This window comes from Haliotis cracherodii, unplaced genomic scaffold, assembly GCF_022045235.1.
Source record: "Haliotis cracherodii isolate W230 unplaced genomic scaffold, xgHalCrac1.p SCAF_39, whole genome shotgun sequence".
Lineage (NCBI taxonomy): Eukaryota > Metazoa > Mollusca > Gastropoda > Lepetellida > Haliotidae > Haliotis > Haliotis cracherodii.
Window position 1 is genome coordinate 1,442,234 of NW_027266296.1, and position 19,076 is coordinate 1,461,309.

The 19,076-nt window shown below is 43.1% G+C and overlaps 1 protein-coding gene across 4 annotated transcripts in view; it reads left to right on the plus strand.

The window, feature by feature from the left end:
* The window catches only part of LOC139478118 (L-fucose kinase-like), a 55,330-nt gene extending 38,494 nt beyond the window's left edge, over window positions 1-16,836 (plus strand). For 3 of the 4 annotated variants that reach the window (XM_071260437.1, XM_071260439.1, XM_071260438.1), the window contains exons 14-27: window positions 990-1,091; window positions 2,084-2,217; window positions 5,323-5,400; window positions 6,032-6,168; window positions 7,046-7,194; window positions 8,420-8,566; window positions 8,866-9,027; window positions 9,975-10,009; window positions 10,833-10,936; window positions 12,879-13,016; window positions 13,415-13,509; window positions 14,069-14,287; window positions 15,725-15,824; window positions 16,517-16,835. In XM_071260437.1, the coding sequence (XP_071116538.1) occupies window positions 990-1,091; window positions 2,084-2,217; window positions 5,323-5,400; window positions 6,032-6,168; window positions 7,046-7,194; window positions 8,420-8,566; window positions 8,866-9,027; window positions 9,975-10,009; window positions 10,833-10,936; window positions 12,879-13,016; window positions 13,415-13,509; window positions 14,069-14,287; window positions 15,725-15,824; window positions 16,517-16,785 (1,869 nt within the window). In that variant the 3' untranslated portion in view covers window positions 16,786-16,835. Of the gene's footprint in view, window positions 1-989; window positions 1,092-2,083; window positions 2,218-5,322; window positions 5,401-6,031; window positions 6,169-7,045; window positions 7,195-8,419; window positions 8,567-8,865; window positions 9,028-9,974; window positions 10,010-10,832; window positions 10,937-12,878; window positions 13,017-13,414; window positions 13,510-14,068; window positions 14,288-15,724; window positions 15,825-16,516 lie in introns of all 4 variants that reach the window. The other variant, XM_071260436.1, reaches the window with a different exon arrangement.
* Window positions 16,837-19,076: the final 2,240 nt, after the last annotated feature.

Genomic DNA, 19,076 nt, shown 5'->3' on the forward strand with positions numbered 1-19,076 from the left:
AACAAACCAAACCAAAATCCTCCCACGTCAAGCTGACAGGCTGTAACGTAACTGAAATACTGTTCAAAGCAGTGTTCCACACAGCTCCCCGACTCGCTAACTTCCAAACCGTACTGTCATGATAAGTTTCTGATCGTCAGCAGAGGGGGAGAATCTGATAATAGTTAGGTGACATTAAACCAACGAACGGGTTAGGTTTAATCCAAAGTAAAATGGTTTATGCAGTTTAGTCATAACAATATTTGTCAAGCACCTGATCTTGTTTACAATCACATGATCAGTTAGAGCGTGCACATTCTCACAAACACTGAAGTGATGCTCTGTCTGATACTACAAAATGGTCCGACCTTGTAACCTCTGTTGTAGAGAAAGTTTAAAAAAACGTTTAGTCAAAATTGTATATAACGTATTCTAGTATGGGCGGCCAGGCAAACGCAATCCTCGCACAATGTTCACATTTCAGATGTTATGAAAATGACGCAAGACATTGTGCATCTCAGCATGCAGTTATCATATACACCTCGGAACATGCCGATTAAACTCGCCATCTGGAGGTCTATATTGTCAACATCCTTTAGAAGTTTAGTGTCCTTTCATGCGCACTGACGTTCTTTAGTACACATTGTTCTTTCGTTTCATATGATGTCTTTTCGTAACATTTGACTGTTTTAGCATACTTTTTACCTTTATTTCAGCTTCGTACTTTTTACCGGCATCAATTTGTTTTGTAATTCGACCTTTATTATTAAAATTTAATACTTTATTTGTAACATTTGACTGTTATTGCATACTTTTGTCCTTTATTTCAACTTTGTATTTTTGATCAAATGGCCACTGATCCTTTAAGCCTATTTTGAGATCAGAAGTCTGAGACATTTATGCTGGAAGCGAACGTATTAGTAGTATACAGATCAGAAAATAGATACTAGATGACGTAGTCCGCTGTGATGGTTGACTGATGCCTGCGGGTGATGTCTTGTGTTGTGCAGGCGCCGTCGTGGAAGAGCACCAGCTCCTTCTGTAACGAGCCATGGCTGGTGGTCCTCAACAGGACGGGCATCACCAAGGAGGACCTGTGGGGGACGGAGTTGGTAAGTGAAGATCGGCAGGTGATCACAGCATTGGGAACATTTTTTCAAAGTTAAGTTCACAATGCCATATTTGGTATGGGAGAAAGCTACCCGTGATGCCAACCTGGATGATTTTTGAAGAATTATTGCCATATTTGGAACTAAATTCTGCAAATTTTGATGATTAAGTGAAATATGTTGCAGACTTTGTCAAGAAATGATCACCTGTAATTTCAACTAGCTTTTGATCTTGTTAGTCATTGTCAAATATGTAACTTCCATATAATCACTTTAAGAATCATATGTTTTAGTTTGTGAAGATTAACAGATTTTGAGGAGTTTTTATGATATATGAAATGAAATATCAAGTGTTATGTTCACTGCAGTGAAATTTCAAGTGTTATGTTCACTGCAGTGAAATATCAAGTGTAATGTTCACTGCAGTGAATTATCAAGTGTTATGTTCACTGCAGTGAAAATATCAAGTGTTATGTTCACTGCAGTGAAATTTCAAGTGTTATGTTCACTGCAGTGAAATATCAAGTGTTATGTTCACTGCAGTGAAAATATCAAGTGTTATGTTCACTGCAGTGAAATTTCAAGTGTTATGTTCACTGCAGTGAAATATCAAGTGTTATGTTCACTGCAGTGAAATATCAAGTGTTATGTTCACTGCAGTGAAATATCAAGTGTTATGTTCACTGCAGTGAAAATATCACTATTCTGAACTACAGAAAAATTTTGCACTGCAGTGAAATATCAAGTGTTATGTTCACTGCAGTGAAATTTCAAGTGTTATGTTCACTGCAGTGAAATATCAAGTGTTATGTTCACTGCAGTGAAATATCAAGTGTTATGTTCACTGCAGTGAAATAATCACTATTCTGAACTACAGAAAACTTTTGCACTGAAGTATATAAAACAATAATGTCTGTGTTGGGCTAATTATCTCTACTGATCAATTTAAACAGATGTATATTAGGTCAAACTTTGCTCATCTCCCTGCCTTCCAGGAGAATGACAACCAGACGATACTGACGGCCAAGATGTTCCCTGTGTTTCATGCCACAGATGTGATCGGTCTGCGCGAGATTCTGTGGCTGCAGGGACAGCTCGCTGATGATGGAGAGAGGACAATACTCAAACGGTGAGCACTACATTCACATTCCTCCATCTCACGGACAGGGTGAACACGACATTCACATTCCTCCATCTCACTGACAGGGTGAGCACTACATTCACATTCCTCCATCTCACTGACAGGGTGAACACGACATTCACATTCCTCCATCTCACCGACAGGGTGAACACTACATTCACATTCCTCCATCTCACTGACAGGGTGAGCACTACATTCACATTCCTCCATCTCACCAACAGGGTGAACACTACATTCACATTCCTCCATCTCACCAACAGGGTGAACACTACATTCACATTCCTCCAACTCACTGACAGGGTGAACACTGCATTCACATTCCTCCAACTCACTGACAGGGTGAACACTACATTCACATTCCTCCAACTCACTGACAGGGTGAACACTACATTCACATTCCTCCAACTCACAGACAGGGTGAACACTACATTCACATTCCTCCATCTCACTGACAGGATGAACACTACATTCACATTCCTCCATCTCACTGACAGGGTGAACACTACATTCACATTCCTCCATCTCACCAACAGGGTGAACACTACATTCACATTCCTCCATCTCACTGACAGGATGAACACTACATTCACATTCCTCCATCTCACCAACAGGGTGAACACTACATTCACATTCCTCCATCTCACTGACAGGATGAACACTACATTCACATTCCTCCATCTCACCAACAGGATGAACACTACATTCACATTCCTCCATCTCACTGACAGGATGAACACTACATTCACATTCCTCCATCTCACCAACAGGGTGAACACTACATTCACATTCCTCCATCTCACCAACAGGATGAACACTACATTCACATTCCTCCATCTCACCAACAGGATGAACACTACATTCACATTCCTCCATCTCACTGACAGGATGAACACTACATTCACATTCCTCCATCTCACTGACAGGATGAACACTACATTCACATTCCTCCATCTCACCAACAGGGTGAACACTACATTTACATTCCTCCATCTCACTGACAGGATGAACACTACATTCACATTCCTCCATCTCACTGACAGGATGAACATTACATTCACATTCCTCCATCTCACCAACAGGGTGAACACTACATTTACATTCCTCCATCTCACTGACAGGATGAACACTACATTCACATTCCTCCATCTCACTGACAGGATGAACACTACATTCACATTCCTCCATCTCACCAACAGGGTGAACACTACATTCACATTCCTCCATCTCACCAACAGGGTGAACACTACATTTACATTCCTCCAACTCACTGACAGGATGAACGCTACATTCACATTCCTCCATCTCACCATAAGGGTGAACACAACATTCACATTCCTCCATCTCACCAACAGGGTGAACACTACATTCACATTCCTCCAACTCACTGACAGGGTGAACACTACATTCCTCCAACTCACTGACAGGGTGAACATAACATTCACATTCCTCCATCTCACCAACAGGGTGAACACTACATTCACATTCCTCCAACTCACTGACAGGGTGAACACTGCATTCACATTCCTCCAACTCACTGACAGGGTGAACACAACATTCACATTCCTCCATCTCACCAACAGGGTGAACACTACATTCACATTCCTCCATCTCACCAACAGGGTGAACACTACATTCACATTCCTCCATCTCACCAACAGGGTGAACACTACATTTACATTCCTCCAACTCACTGACAGGATGAACGCTACATTCACATTCCTCCATCTCACCATAAGGGTGAACACAACATTCACATTCCTCCATCTCACCAACAGGGTGAACACTACATTCACATTCCTCCAACTCACTGACAGGGTGAACACTACATTCACATTCCTCCAACTCACTGACAGGGTGAACACTGCATTCACATTCCTCCATCTCACTGACAGGATGAACACTACATTCACATTCCTCCATCTCACCGACAGGGTGAACACTACATTCACATTCCTCCATCTCACTGACAGGGTGAACACAACATTCACATTCCTCCATCTCACCAACAGGGTGAACACTACATTCACATTCCTCCAACTCACAGACAGGGTGAACACTACATTCACATTCCTCCAACTCACAGACAGGGTGAACACTACATTCACATTCCTCCAACTCACTGACAGGGTGAACACTACATTCACATTCCTCCAACTCACTGACAGGGTGAACACTACATTCACATTCCTCCAACTCACAGACAGTGTGAACACTACATTCACAGTCTATCCTGTGAGATAAACATGCTACTCCAAGCTCAATTGTTAACTACAGCAACTCATTCATCTAGCTATAGTAAAAAAAGCACTGACTGACACTGAGTTACCATTTCATCATGCCGCTCCTTACTTATCAAATATAACACCTATAAAAGTAGCTTTAACCTTTTAATGTTAACAGTGTGTCACAAAATATCTAGAAGCAGTTAATCTATAAAGCCACTCATAGTAATTTCATGGTGCAAAAGTTTCCCCATTTGCAGCAATCACTACAAATGCTTGGAAATACATGTACATTTCAAATGGCAATATAATCATGTTTTGTAATATACTTGGGAAAATTTACATTGCTGCTTTAACCAAGTTTGAAATGTGTTCACTCCTGTCTGGATTTCTCCGGAAGCAAAACAATACAGGTTTCAACTGTATATTAAACGCAGGCTAGATTTATTTCCTGAAACCTTGTCCCAGAGTGATAGTCCATATTCATTATAGAGCGCCTCCAGGCGGAAGGTCCGGGGTTCGATCCCTGACCGCGTCATACCAAAAGACGTTAAAAAGATGGTACTTGTTGTAACCCTGTCTGGCGCTCGGCATTAAGGTGCTAAAACAAGGACTGGTCGGCTCGGAGTCAGTATACTGTGTCTGAGTGGGGTATTCATGTTAAACTGCGGCATGGTATCTCAGTGAGCTAGCACTATAAATCGGCATCAGTCCGGACACACACGTACATGCACGTTGCTATATAAGTGCAATAATCTTGGACGTGACGTTAAAGCCCATTTCACCTGACCTTACCATATTCATTAGGAAATATTCTACACAAAAAGCTATAGCAGGCTCTATGCGTGATGCATGTCTTTTCTACCACCAGGTGGCGCACTTCATGGCGGCTCTCTCTGGAAGAAATCCAGACTTTTACTGATGCTGGTAAAATATTTGAACAGAGACGGTAAGTCTGAATTGAAACCAATTCTTTCCGTTCATGCAAATAAACATTGACTGGATCAGTGTTGCTATGGTTACTAATAGCATGTGTAGCAAATAATAAAGAATATTCTCAATAAGCATGCTTACTATCATGCTTAGTTTCACATCTGAAATTAAAATCATTCAATACTAAGGAAGAGAAATTTATGGACTTCTTTATTATGAGGAACACAACATTTCGGAGTATATACTTACGCCTTCATCAGGTGAATGATGAATCCATAAATTTCTTTTTCCTCTTGTGTATAGGGGCATGGGTGGCCCAGTCGTCTAAGGCGCCATGATCCGCTGTGCAGAGTTGCGTCCCTTTGGACACACCAGAAACCTATGATTGCGGGTTCGAATCCCGATCCCGATTATGTTTCTAGGTTTGTCAGCACCATACCCGTGCTAGTGGGTTTCACCGAAGTGGTAAACATCTGAGACCTGCATCACTTCTGGCTTTCCTACTACATTAAGCTGACACGCTGCGATGTAACTAGAATACTGTTTAAAGCGGCATTAAACCCAAAGCGGCTACCAATGTGATTTGATGTGAAATATTACCTCTCGAAAGCCGGCCTGCTAGTTGATATGACTGACTTTGGTTCCAGAGAACTCTTCTACAACATCAGCAACCATGAAATATGCAACGTATTGACCAAACAGCAGCACAAGGGATTCCGCAATGTCTACAACAGTGCCAGCGTCGAGGGATACTCACAGACGATTCTCAAATCCCTAGATGAAGGTGCAAATACCATAGTTTCATGTGTATAGTGGGCACTTGGGTACACACGCGCCCCTATTCTTAGGTACAAGTTTAGGAAAATTGCTTTTTTGTGTGTGTGCGCAGTCAAAAACTACATCCTATCGCTTCAAGTGAACAAACAAGTAGATAAGAAACTTGGTCGATGAAATTTTGAAATTTGCAATTAAACAACGAAGTTGACGGATGACAAAGTAGACACACTTTATGGATAACAACTTCTTTAGTACTGTAAAGGACGGCCTCCGTGGTCTAGAGGTAGAGCGTCCGCCCGTAGAATGGAAGGTCCGGGGTTCGATCCCCGACTGCGTCATACCAAAAGACGTTAAAAGATGGTACTTGTTGTTACCCTGTCTGGCGCTCGCATAATGGGGCTAAAACAAGGACTGGTCGGCTCGGAGTCAGTATACTGTGTCTGAGTGGGGTATTCATGTTAAACTGCGGCATGGTATCTCAGTGAGCTAGCACTATAAATCGGCATCAGTCCGGACTAGTACAAGCAGCCACACAAACACACACACATACATGCACGTCGCTATATAAGTGCAATAATCTTGAACGTGACGTTAAACCCCATTTCACCTCACCACCTACTACTGTAAAGGCGACGTTTCGGAATAGATCCTTATACCGTTGTCAAGCAAGACTGAATGAGGACGTTCTTGCATTAACAACATCTGAGCGTCTGAGCAGGTTGAGATGAATCCTGCACATTCACCTATTTAAGGAAATACTACTATGCAAGAATATCTTCACGGTATTAGTATGACAACCTGTCCGTAGGTTTTCATTTTAGATATTATCAGACATTCACAGGATCATCTGAAGTGATGAAGTTGTCTGTAATGTCTGGTTTCAGTTGCTAGCAGCACAAGGTCGCCGGGTATCGCTGCTCGGACGTTGGCCAACATCGCGGACGTCCTTGGCTGTATGGCCGCGAATAAGGGGGGCCTGCGGAGTGGCCCTGCAGCCAACAAGTCCTGGTCCAAGGCTTTTGGCTATCTGGAAGTAGGCATTGATGAAGTGGGCACAATTGTGCTCAAAATTGTGTCCTTGGTTTCTTGAAGTTTTGCGCTGACTGTTATTGTATGCGTCAATTGCAAGTATATGCCAAGAGCTAACAAGTTGATTTTCACATTTCATGTCTTAAAGCCAGGCCAATATGTTTTCTTGCTTCGAGGAGGATGTTTATTTCATAGATGAGCATCTGCCTGGAAAGCAGAAAGTCGGGGCTTCGATCCCCCGTTGCTTAATATGCCAAGAGGTAATATGTTAATTTTCACATTTCATGTCTCAAATGGGGCGGTCGGGTAGCCTAGTGGTCAAAGCCTTCACTCGTCACCCCGAAGACCTGAGTTCTATTCCCAACATGGGTACAATGTGTGAGGCCCATTTCGCCGTGATATTGCTTAAATATTGCTAAAAGGGGCACAAAACCATACACCCTCACACTTGCTTTATGGATGAAGTGAATTTCATAGATAAGCATCTGCCTGGAGAGCAGAAAGTCTGGGGTTCCATTTCCTGTTGCATAATACCAAAAGACGTTAAATGATGGTACTTGTTGTTGCCCGGTCTGGCACTCGCCATTAAGGGGCTAAAACTCGGCTTAGAGTCAGTATACTGTGTCTGAGTGGAGTGAGTGAGTATGGTTTTACGCCGCTTTTAGCAATATTCCATCAATATCACGGCGGGGGACACCAGAAATGGGCTTCACACATTGTACCCCATTCACCCCTTCTGCATGTATTTTTGACTTTTTTAATTGGACACTTCCTGTGAATCATGTCATTTCGATGAGAAAATATTAAGGGGGGATGAGGTCGTGTGAATGGTTAACTCAAAGAAAGATATATGTTGATCATCTGGGTAGAATGACAACAGGCCGCCATTTTGTAATGTTGTGTACAACAACACCTTTATCTGTCCATGAATCACTATGAAATGAGGCAAATGGAAGTCAAGATTTAATCTCAGGATTATGGCAGGAACAGGCGTTTTGGGGGTGAGGAGGTTTTTGTCCAGAGCCCTGCTAGGTATCTCCGTGACCCAAGTTTCATCCACTTCGCGGCCTCCACCATTTAGTTGTAGGCCACTTAGTTTGGAGTAGGGCCAGTAACATTTAATAGGAGCAAGCGGTAGCGAGCACTAAGATCTGATTTTAATGAGATTGCATTATTATTAGTTTTTAATAAATGTCTTTCATCGTCTTACATTTTCTCTGACCTCCCAGACTAACGACCTCGCAGTGGGTGTGGCTGCTCTGGCCAAGGAGAGAGAGCGCTGGCTGGGTCGTCCCGACCTCCTGGTGAGGGCAGCGCGACATTACGAGGGAGCGGCACAGATACTCATCAGGCAGGCAGTGATGACAGCAAAGGAGGTAGGATCACTGATACTCAGGAGGAGGAGGAGGGACGGTGGGTAGCCTTTGGCCTTGGAGATAAGGCCACACGATCACGGACTCATGCAAAATCATTCAACAGTCCTGCAAATTTGTATATTTACTTCTTTAAAAAGGATTATTTATGGCTCACATATATGAACTGCCACACATTTTCAGTTTTGTGTATCACTAGTGGTTATTGGAACAAGGGCGTTGGAGTAGCCTAGAAGTATAGGGTTCGCTTCTCCCCTAATTCACACCACCACTGTTTGTATTTTTAACTTCATACATTTCAGTTTTTCAAACCCCAACAAGGAACACTGCCACGTATCAACAAGTGGGTGACGGCGGAATGCCCCGCCCGTATTGACATATCAGGGGGGTGGTCGGACACGCCCCCCATCACATATGAACACGGCGGCGCTGTCACAATCGTTGGACTACTTATTAACGGCAAGGTAGGTTGATGATGATGCTGTGTGTACTTTTTCATCATCATCATCATCATCATCATCATCATCATCATCATCATCATCATCATCACTGTTTTATTCCAAATAGGCGTGGCTGAGTAGTCCAAGGCACAACAAACCTCTGTGCAGAGTTGTGTCCCTTATGTGTGCCAGAATCCTATGTTCTTGTCTTTCACTCGGTTCGCCCTGATTTATATTATTAATTTGTGTTAGTATCATACCAGTTGGTTTGACCGAAGTGGTAAATGTCTAAGACCTGCAACACTTCAGGCATCCCTGACTGCCTCTGTGGTCTAGTGGTAGAGCGTCTGCCCAGAGTGTGGAAGATACGGGGTTAGATCCCCGGTGGTTACTACTAAGAGGTGTCAAAAAGGGTACTTATTGTTACCCTGCTTGGGGCTGAGCATTAAGGGGGTTAAACAAGGCATGGTCAGCTTAGAGTCAGTAGAGTACTGTGTCTGAGTGGGGTATTCATGTATTGACGCACGCACAATAGCACATCGCTATATAAGTGCAAAAATCTTGAACGCTACACCTCATCCTCCCACATCAAACATGTTGTGAGTGAGTTGGGCTTAACGCTGCTTTGAACAGTATTCCAGTTACAATGTATATAATGGCATGTCAGCTTAATGTGGGAGGAAAGCCCGAATTGATGCAGGTCTCTGACATTTACCACTTTGGTGAAACCCACGATTACATGTATGGTGCTGACAAACCTAGAAACATAAGCAGGGCAAACCAGGATGCAAACCCAAGATCATCGGTTTCTGGTGTACATAAGGGACGCAACTCTGCACAGGAAATTGCAGCACCTTTGACGACTGGGCCACCATGCGCCCAAAACCCGTCTTGTTTCAAAAGCAGTTCAAAGCATTGTTAAACTCAACTTTTTCACTCATTTCCCTAAGATTAATTTCGTATTTTTTCAGAGACCTATTGGAGTAAAAGCACGAAGAATACCCGAGTAAGTATGATCAGAGAGTGGAATAAGTTTGAATCAGGAGATAAACATGCTGTGATTTCAGTGTAGAGCTAGATTATCTGAGGATTTAACCCAGTCTCATTAAAATCAGATCTTAGTTCTCGCTACCGCTTAACAAAGATCTGAGGACATCCCATTACGGGTCACGTCAGACCGACCTTGCGCAAACTTTGACAGACCAATGGAATGACCAATCAGAAGGCAGCTTTCTCGAGCTTTACGGCACTAATTTCAAATTGGCGACTACGCCTCGAAACATATTTTGACAAATTCTCGATTATAAATTTGAAACCTGAACAAAGGAACATTCTGGAATGGCTACAGTCGTTAAACCCGTAACTATCGTTCGGAGTTAAAGTTTTTCGAGGCTGCATGATCAGAAATCACATTCCGACTGTCACTTTCATAATCTGGTAAGCGATGCTCTGATTGGTCGGATGAAAGGTTGTTCTGATGTGATCCCTAATGGGATGTCCTCAGATCTTTGTTTAGCGGTAGCGAGAACTGAGGTCTGATTTTAATGAGATTGGAATTAACCTCACTAAATGGAATTTGGTTCAGAATGCTTAGCAAATGTTAAATTTGACACAGTTAAACTACGGCTAACCTTGCACTAGTGTGTTTATCAAAATTAAACGGAAATGTACTGGTGTTAACAGCAATATTGAGTAAAGTGGCAATGGTAGAGTTCAACATTTTTGGTGGGTTGGCGATTATTACTTTTCTACAAATATTAGCCTCTGCAATGAGGTAGCCACTTAAACAGTCACTTACACACCTATAAATGCCTATGAACATCCAATAGGCCTGTGATCAAGTTGGAGATTTGCAGCGACACTGCGGAGAGCCAGTATGTGGAGTGTAAGGAGCTAGGTGACCTTGAAGACTACTACCAGCCCCACACCCCAGGTGAGACAGAGTGGAGCATGTCAGTTTACTGATTAAACAATCGGTGAAACTATTGTATGGATGGTCTGGTTTCGGTATTGAAATTAGTATTGCAAAAATCCCTGTGGAAAGCCGGATTAGAATAGGTCTTGAGTAACCCACGCTTGCCGTGAGAGGCATCGATGCTTGTTGTCGTCTAAGGGGATCGCGTGGTCAGACTCGCTGACTTGGTTGATGCATGTCATCCTATCCCAGTTGCGTAGATTGATGTTGATGACATCAATCACTGGATTGTCTGGTACAGACTTGATTGTTTACAGACATTTGTCATATATTGCTTGAATATTGCTGAGTGTGTTGTTAAACAACAGACAAAGTATTACAAAAGTGTTTTAACTGCTCTAATTAGGGCTGGGACGAGTGCAAATTTACTACCCGGGTACCGACCCGCTATTACCCGATCCTACCCAGGTAACCACTGTAAGTCTCAAGAGTTAGGAACAAAATGTCAGAATGGGAATTGTTTTACCACAGCCCTGGCAAGAACTGTTTAGATACATGTATCAAACTATCAGATCATGCGTTCACTGAAGTTGACTGAAGCTTTATCTTTACTCAAACATATACAAGCCAAAAGGAATGTGTGCATCACGAGAAAGAAATGCGAACATTAGTGCCTTGTAGTGTAGCCACTGAGCTATAGTGAGTTTTCGACATAAAACAATATGTCATGTGACTAACCACGGGTCCGGGTAGTCCTGTGGGTCCCCGGGTCCTACTCAGGACCCACCTGACCCGAGTACCCGAGTTACTTGTCCTAGTTGTGATACAATTACAAAAGTGACAATTCCCCCAGCAGTGATCAGTACTGACAACTGTCATGCCAGGACTACCTTTGGACTTGTTTGTCCAATACAGTTCATAAATGCTGCTGCCTGATGCAGTCAAATAGTACATGCACACTACACAGACATCTGTTGTGCTTAGTTGGTCTAAGGGAGATAACTCTTGCAAATCTAGGCTGTGCCTTCTTCAAGCAGTATCACTTTGCCAAATGATGAAAGGGAGATAACCTGTTACAGCATGAATGCTTTCTGCTTCTTCAATGTGTGGAAAGGTCTTTATTATGAAAATAGTTGGATTTCTTTGTGTATTATATTTAATGCATAGTTTCTCGTCTTGCCCTCGTCCAGCCACACAATAAATATCTATTGGGGATTCCACATTAAGGCCTATGCTTGAGACTGCCAACTCTCTTTTGGTATTTGGGATTCCAGGGTTTTTTAAGAGGGTATTCAGGGGTCAGTGGTGGTGTACGTGGGACCCAAACATTCGTACGCAGATTCAACTTTTAAAAACAAATAAAAGCTTACTTAAAAAATTCCTTTAGATTTTTTTGGTTGATATTTTTTTCAGTAATTAAACTTCAAATTGCACCTTTTTGTGACCACGGAGCATGAAATATAAGTTTATATTTATGATCTGCATGCTGACTTTGTGAAGGGAATTCTGACATTTGAGATTTGTGTTAGCTAGTATTTGGGATTCAGTGGGTGAGCAAAGGAGACCATGAAACATTAGATGGCACTTGGGATTCAGGGGAGGGATTGGCACCCTCATGCTAGGATAAGGGATCTGAAGGGAATGGGAGGTCAGGGAATGGGAGGTCAGGGAATGGGAGGTCAGGGAATGGGAGGTCAGGGAATTCGAGGTCAGGGAATGGGAGGTCAGGGAATGGGAGGTCAGGGAATGGGAGGTCAGGCTCGGTGACTTGGTTCATCATGATCAGTTGATGCTCATGATATCAATCACTGGAACTCTGGTTTTCTGTCCCAGACATGATTATTTGCAGGTCACTAGAACATAGCTGAAATATTGTTGAGTGATGTGTTAAACAACAAACAAACAAACAGGTATGTTTACTCTGATACATGTCTTAATAACTTCCCCTCCCACGGTGCAGGTGCTCTGTTAAAGGCCTCCTTCGTGTGTGCGGACATCGTTGACCTGATGTCCAGCAAGTCCCTGGCCAAACAACTCCTGGACAACTATGGAGGAGGCTTCGAGATGCAATCCTGGTCAAACTTGCCCACTGGCTCCGGTAAGTACATGAAAAATACCATCCCAGGCCCCTCTCAGAATATTAAATGGTTCGTCCCTCACGTATATTTGTATTTTTTAACCTACCAGCCAAATTCTTCAGTCAAAATCTATTCACCAAATAGAAACATAAAAAAGCCTTGGTGGTGTTGTACAGAGCGATCCTAGCGCTAAGGTGAGCGTAACTCCCAAACCTTCACATAGACTTACAACAGTCGTAGCGCTAAGGTTCTTTTGTACACCACCCAGGGTGCCGTTGTACGAAACAATCTTAGCGTGGCGACTGTCGTGGGAGTTATGATCACCTTAGCGCTAAGGTTGTTTTGTACAACGGTCTACTATTCCATCTCTGGTGTAAGGATGCTGTGATGTGATGAGGTCTGCTTCTCCCTCCCCCAGGGCTCGGCACCAGCAGCATCTTGGCCGGCGCCGTCATGGGGGCGGTGCTCACAGCAGGAGGCAAGACATGTGACCCTGAAGGACTGGTGCATGCTGTAAGTAAGATGTACATTGGATGTTATGGTGAAGAATTCCACAGGGGGATTCTGGGCTTGAATTGGTCTGCAGCAACCAATGGATCCGTGGTCAGGCTCGGTGTCTTTGTGCCCCGACGGCATGGAGACCCGTAAAGATCAGGGATAGAATAGGTCTTCAGCAACCCATGCTTGCCGTAAAAGTGACTATGCGTGTCGTAAAAGGCGACTAACGGGGTCGGGTGGTCAGTCTCGCTGACTTGGTTGATGCATGTCATCGACCCCAATTGCGTGGATCAATGCTCATGATGTCAATCACTGGATTATCTGGTCCAGACTCAATTATTTACAGACTGCCATCACATAGCTGAGATATATTGCTGAGTGCGGCGTTAAACAACAAATAAACAAACAAACAAATCCAACTGAATGAACCCTGTCACTTGAGAGTTACGTCCCCTATATCAGCCCATCTCCATATGTGGTAATAAGAACATTATTACTTTATTTTGTGTATTTTCACAATGACCTATTGTTCCCTACTGGTGCTGTATGTACAATGCCCTATTGTTCTATACAGGTGCTGTATCTGGAGCAACTGTTGACAACAGGTGGGGGGTGGCAGGACCAGATTGGGGGTCTGTTTGGGGGGGTGAGGCTGGGTGTGTCGGAGGCCCAGCTACCCCTGAAGGTGGAAGCGATAGACCTGCAGGTGTCCGAAAGATACGTCCAGAAATTTAGTGATCGACTCGTCCTCATCTACACCGGAAAGACCAGACTCGCCAGGAATCTGCTTCAGGTATGAGTGAGTGAGTGAGTTAAGGAGGGAGGGAAGGAGCGAGTGGAAAGACCAGACTCGCCAGGAATCTGCTTCAGGTATGAGTGAGTGAGTGAGTGAGTTAAGGAGGGAGGGAAGGAAAGAGTGGAAAGACCAGACTCGCCAGGAATCTGCTTCAGGTATGAGTGAGTGAGTGAGTTAGGGAGGGAGGGAGGGAAGGAGCGAGTGGAAAGACCAGACTCGCCAGGAATCTGCTTCAGGTGTGAGTGAGTGAGTGAGTTAGGGAGGGAGGGAGGGAAGGAGCGAGTGGAAAGACCAGACTCGCCAGGAATCTGCTTCAGGTATGAGTGAGTGAGTGAGTTAGGGAGGGAGGGAGGGAAGGAGCGAGTGGAAAGACCAGACTCGCCAGGAATCTGCTTCAGGTATGAGTGAGTGAGTGAGTGAGTTAGGGAGGGAGGGAAGGAGCGAGTGGAAAGACCAAACTCGCCAGGAATCTGCTTCAGGTATGAGTGAGTTAGGGAGGGAGGGAGGGAGGGAGGGAAGGAGCGAGTGGAAGGACCAAACTCGCCAGGAATCTGCTTCAGGTATGAGTGAGTGAGTTAGGGAGGGAGGGAGGGAAGGAGCGAGTGGAAAGACCAGACTCGCCAGGAATCTGCTTCAGGTATGTTTGAGTGAGTGAGTTAGGGAGGGAGGGAGGGAAGGAGCGAGCGAACTGTTTCCAGAGCAGAACTACTTAACTATTAAATATGTCTTGATGAAACTTGTCGTACAGATCTGTCTAGTGGTGAACTGGTGCCTTTTAAAGATTTGAAAACTTTGTCCGCGTGATTTCTCTTAAACTATTCATGGGATTCATCTCAAACTTAGTACATATAATCTGTGTCATATGGAGAGGTGCAGTCAAAAGAAAAAAAATGTTTCTATTAATTTTCCATTTTTTTATGAATTTTTCAAACCCTAACGTCCGTCCGAAAACTTTGTCCGCGCGATTTCTCTTAAACTATTCAGTGGATTCATCTCAAACTTAGTACATATAATCCTTGTCATATGGAGGGCTGCAGTCAAAAGAAAAAACTTGTTTTATTAATTTTCCATTTTTGTATTAATATTCAAACCCTAACGTCTGTCTGAAAACTTTGTCTGCGAGATTTCTCTTAAACTATTCAGTTGATTCATCTCAAACTTAGTACATATAATATGTGTCATATGGAGGGATGCAGTCAAAAGAAAATTTATTTTTTTTATTAATTTTCCTTTTTTTTATGAATTTTTCAAACCCTAACCCTATCCTAGCTATTTAATTTGTAACTACTGACACACTAGGCTGGTCAGGGGTATTAGTGAGCCACGCTCACTTTTGCACTTGTTTATATTTTGATCTAAGAACTCAGCCTATACCCAGTAATACTGGTATATTTGTGTCACTGGTCCGTGGTTGATTTGTGATATTGCTTGCAGGACGTCATCAGGAACTGGTACGCCCGCAACCCCCACATTGTGACAACAGAGGATGCCCTGGTCATGCTAGCGCGGGAATGTGGTCGTGCCTTCACTGATGGTAATTGGTGGTGGGTGAGGTGAATAGGGTTTAACGTCGTGTCCAAGATTATTGTACTTACATAGCGACGTGTATGTATGTGTGTGTGGCCACTTGTGCTTGTCCGGACTGATACCTATTTTATAGTGCTAGCCCACTGAGATGCCATGTCGCAGTTTAACATGAATACCCCACTCAGACACAGTATACTGACTCCAGGCCTAGCAGTCCTTGTTTTAGCCCCTAAATGCCGAGCACCAGGCAGAGAAACAACAAGTACCATCTTTTAACATCTTTTGGTATGACGCGGCCAGTATAACCCCGGGCCTTCCGCTTTCCAGGTGGGCACTCTGCCACAAGACAATGGAGTCAGTCAGTTACATACTCTTCTCCTGTTTTGCCAATGTCTATATCAGTATAAACATCTCTGTACAACATCGTTTTTCAGGGGCAGTCGGGTAGCCTAGTGGTTAAAGCGTTCGCTCATCACGCCGAAGACCCGGGTTCGATTCCCGACATGGGTACAATGTGTGAAGCCCATTTCTGGTGTCCCCCGCCGTGATATTGCTGGAATATTGCTAAAAGCGGCTTAAAACCTAACTCACTCACTCACTCATTGTTTTTCAGCTCTGATAAATCTGAAAATGTGAGATGTACCCTTTTATTGACTGGCAGTTGTACATTGAAAAAAAAATATGGATTATCTCCCTTAGGTGATCTGGAAGCTCTTGGTTCCTGCGCCAACCAGTATTGGGAAATGAAGAAGCGGATGGCACCGGGATGCGAGACTCTTGTGATTCAGAGAATAATGGAGGTGTTGCGACCCCACAGTCTCGGCCTGTGTATGGCGGGGGCAGGGGGAGGGGGGTTCATGTGGGGCATCATGAAGGAACCAAGCTCCAAGGACATGGTGGAGAAGCTTCTCGCCACTGTTGAGGTAATGTCACTCCTCCGTCATGGGGCAATATTGATACAGGGCTGACTTTTATGTAACACATGTTATATTTGGGATATAGAGAATCTCATCCGAGTGTCTTTTGATATCAAATATATCAACACGAGTTGATAAAAGTGGAAAAATTCCGAGGCTTGCTCAGGATTTTTGCCACTTTTCTCAACGAGTGTTGATATCAGATATCAGAATATGATGCTTTATTTCAAGTAATAATATTCGCCCCGATTTTGTTTCTAGGTTTGTCAGCACCATACACATTCTTGTTGCTTTCACCAAAGTGGTAAACGTCTGAGACCTACATCACTTCAGGCTTTCATCCCACATGAAGCTGACCCTCCGTGATATAACTGGAATACTGTTAAAAGCGGCGTTAAACTCAACTCACTCACTGACTCAAGTAATAATAGACAAAAGTAAACATGTGAGCATGTAAAGCATGCATGCGTGCAAAGCTTTAGAAGATTTCCACAATACTTTTATTGCGTGATGTAACCAGTGCATGTGTGTGTTTGTGTTAAGACACTGAATGGGAAGAAGATAATGTTTGATTTATACAGGCTTCCCATCTCTTCCAAAACGGTGAAAACTTGAGTCCTATCTTCACTCAAATACATGCAATACTACTCAACTCCTGATAGGGAGACTGTTAGCTCACACTCCTCCGAAAGTCAGGAGACAACAACAAATGTTTACTTTTGTTTGTTATGAAAAGAAGCTTCCAGGCCAAATCGCATCCTGTTTGTGTGGACTTTTGAGTTGTATATCTATTGACAGACTAGTTCCATGTTGTACATGCCCGGCATCACCTTCATGATGTGTAGAGTTCTGTTAAGGGTTACGTTAAACCAAACTCTCTTATTTTGACATTGTGTTTCTACAGGGACTGGAAGATGCTGTAGTGTACGAAGCTTGCGTGGACCAATCGGGGCTCTCCATTTCCATTGAGGAGTAGGTTGTCATGGTAACAAGTTTGCGGGATACATGTTGACTTTCATGAGTGAGATTTGCCTCCATGACTGAAAAGAAAAAGCTGAAGAAAAGTGCACAAACTCAAACTGATCCCAGGAGCAAGATGAACTTTAAATTTTAAAGTTATTGAAAGGATCTCATTTAATGGGTAAATTGACAATTATTATATACAGTTGATCAAAACTTTGAATGCATTGATTGTTTAATCTGTTGTTGTATGTGAGGAAAATAATATTTGTCTGTTAGATACATCAGACATTATGCATGGTTGTTTGTTAAACTTACATCAAAATTAAGTTTGTCCCAAAATTGTTTAATTCTGTTCAAGGTTTATTTTATTCTTCTGTATTCTGTAAAATAATTGATTTTTCCAAGCTGGATTCATCAGTGTGAGAGGGACAGAAATAGCTGGCTCTCATTTACCCTTGAACTTGAGGTGTATCAAATGATGCATGTGTGGAGTTGTCTCCCTTAGGAATACCAGGATCCTATGATTGTGGGTTTGAATCACGGATCGCCTGGATTATTTTTCTGGTGTTGTCAGCACCATACCCATCCTTGTGGGTTTCACCATCTTAGACCTACATGACTTTGGGCTTTCCTGTCCCATCAACTGACACACGGTTATATAACCGATATTCCTTTCAAAGAGGCGTTAAACCAAACTCACCTTGATGGGGGATGGTATTAAGGACTCAAGTGTGTACTTATTATGGAGATGTTGATTTTGAAACCTCAGGTGATTTTTTAGCACTTAAGCAACTTGTTTATGAACTTTCCTGACCCCAGGTCATGTCATGTCTTCACCCGATGTTTCATGTGATGTTTTGAGTGACTGGACGTCAGTCTTGAACCTTTAGTTCTCAGGTAGACATTTATATCAACCTAATTTTGGTTACTTTATGTGAGAGAGAGGATTACCAGGGTATGAAACTCCCAAAATTTCAGCCAGACCACAGGACTGGCTAGCTGAAATACTTGCCAGCTCTGACCAAAACCTGCCTGCCCACTATAATCATATGTTTCTGAGGATAAGCTAACGGGGTTTCTTTTTGGTTACATTTTATCATCCATCTTTACATGTGAATTAATGCTTATCATTGGGAAATATTTAGAATATTGTCACATATGAAATATAACCCGACCGTTGGGCAAGGGGATTTGAAAATCTGGCAGCCCGAGTTGAAATCAACCCATCTCGGACGGTCGGGCAGGCAGGTATTTCGAACACTGGGATTACACAACAGGTCAGTCTTCATGTTGGTGAAATTATGTGGGAAAACCTTTGATTGTGGTATGGTTGTCATGTTAATTAGGCTTAAAAAATAAGAGATTTGGTTCTCAGGCAA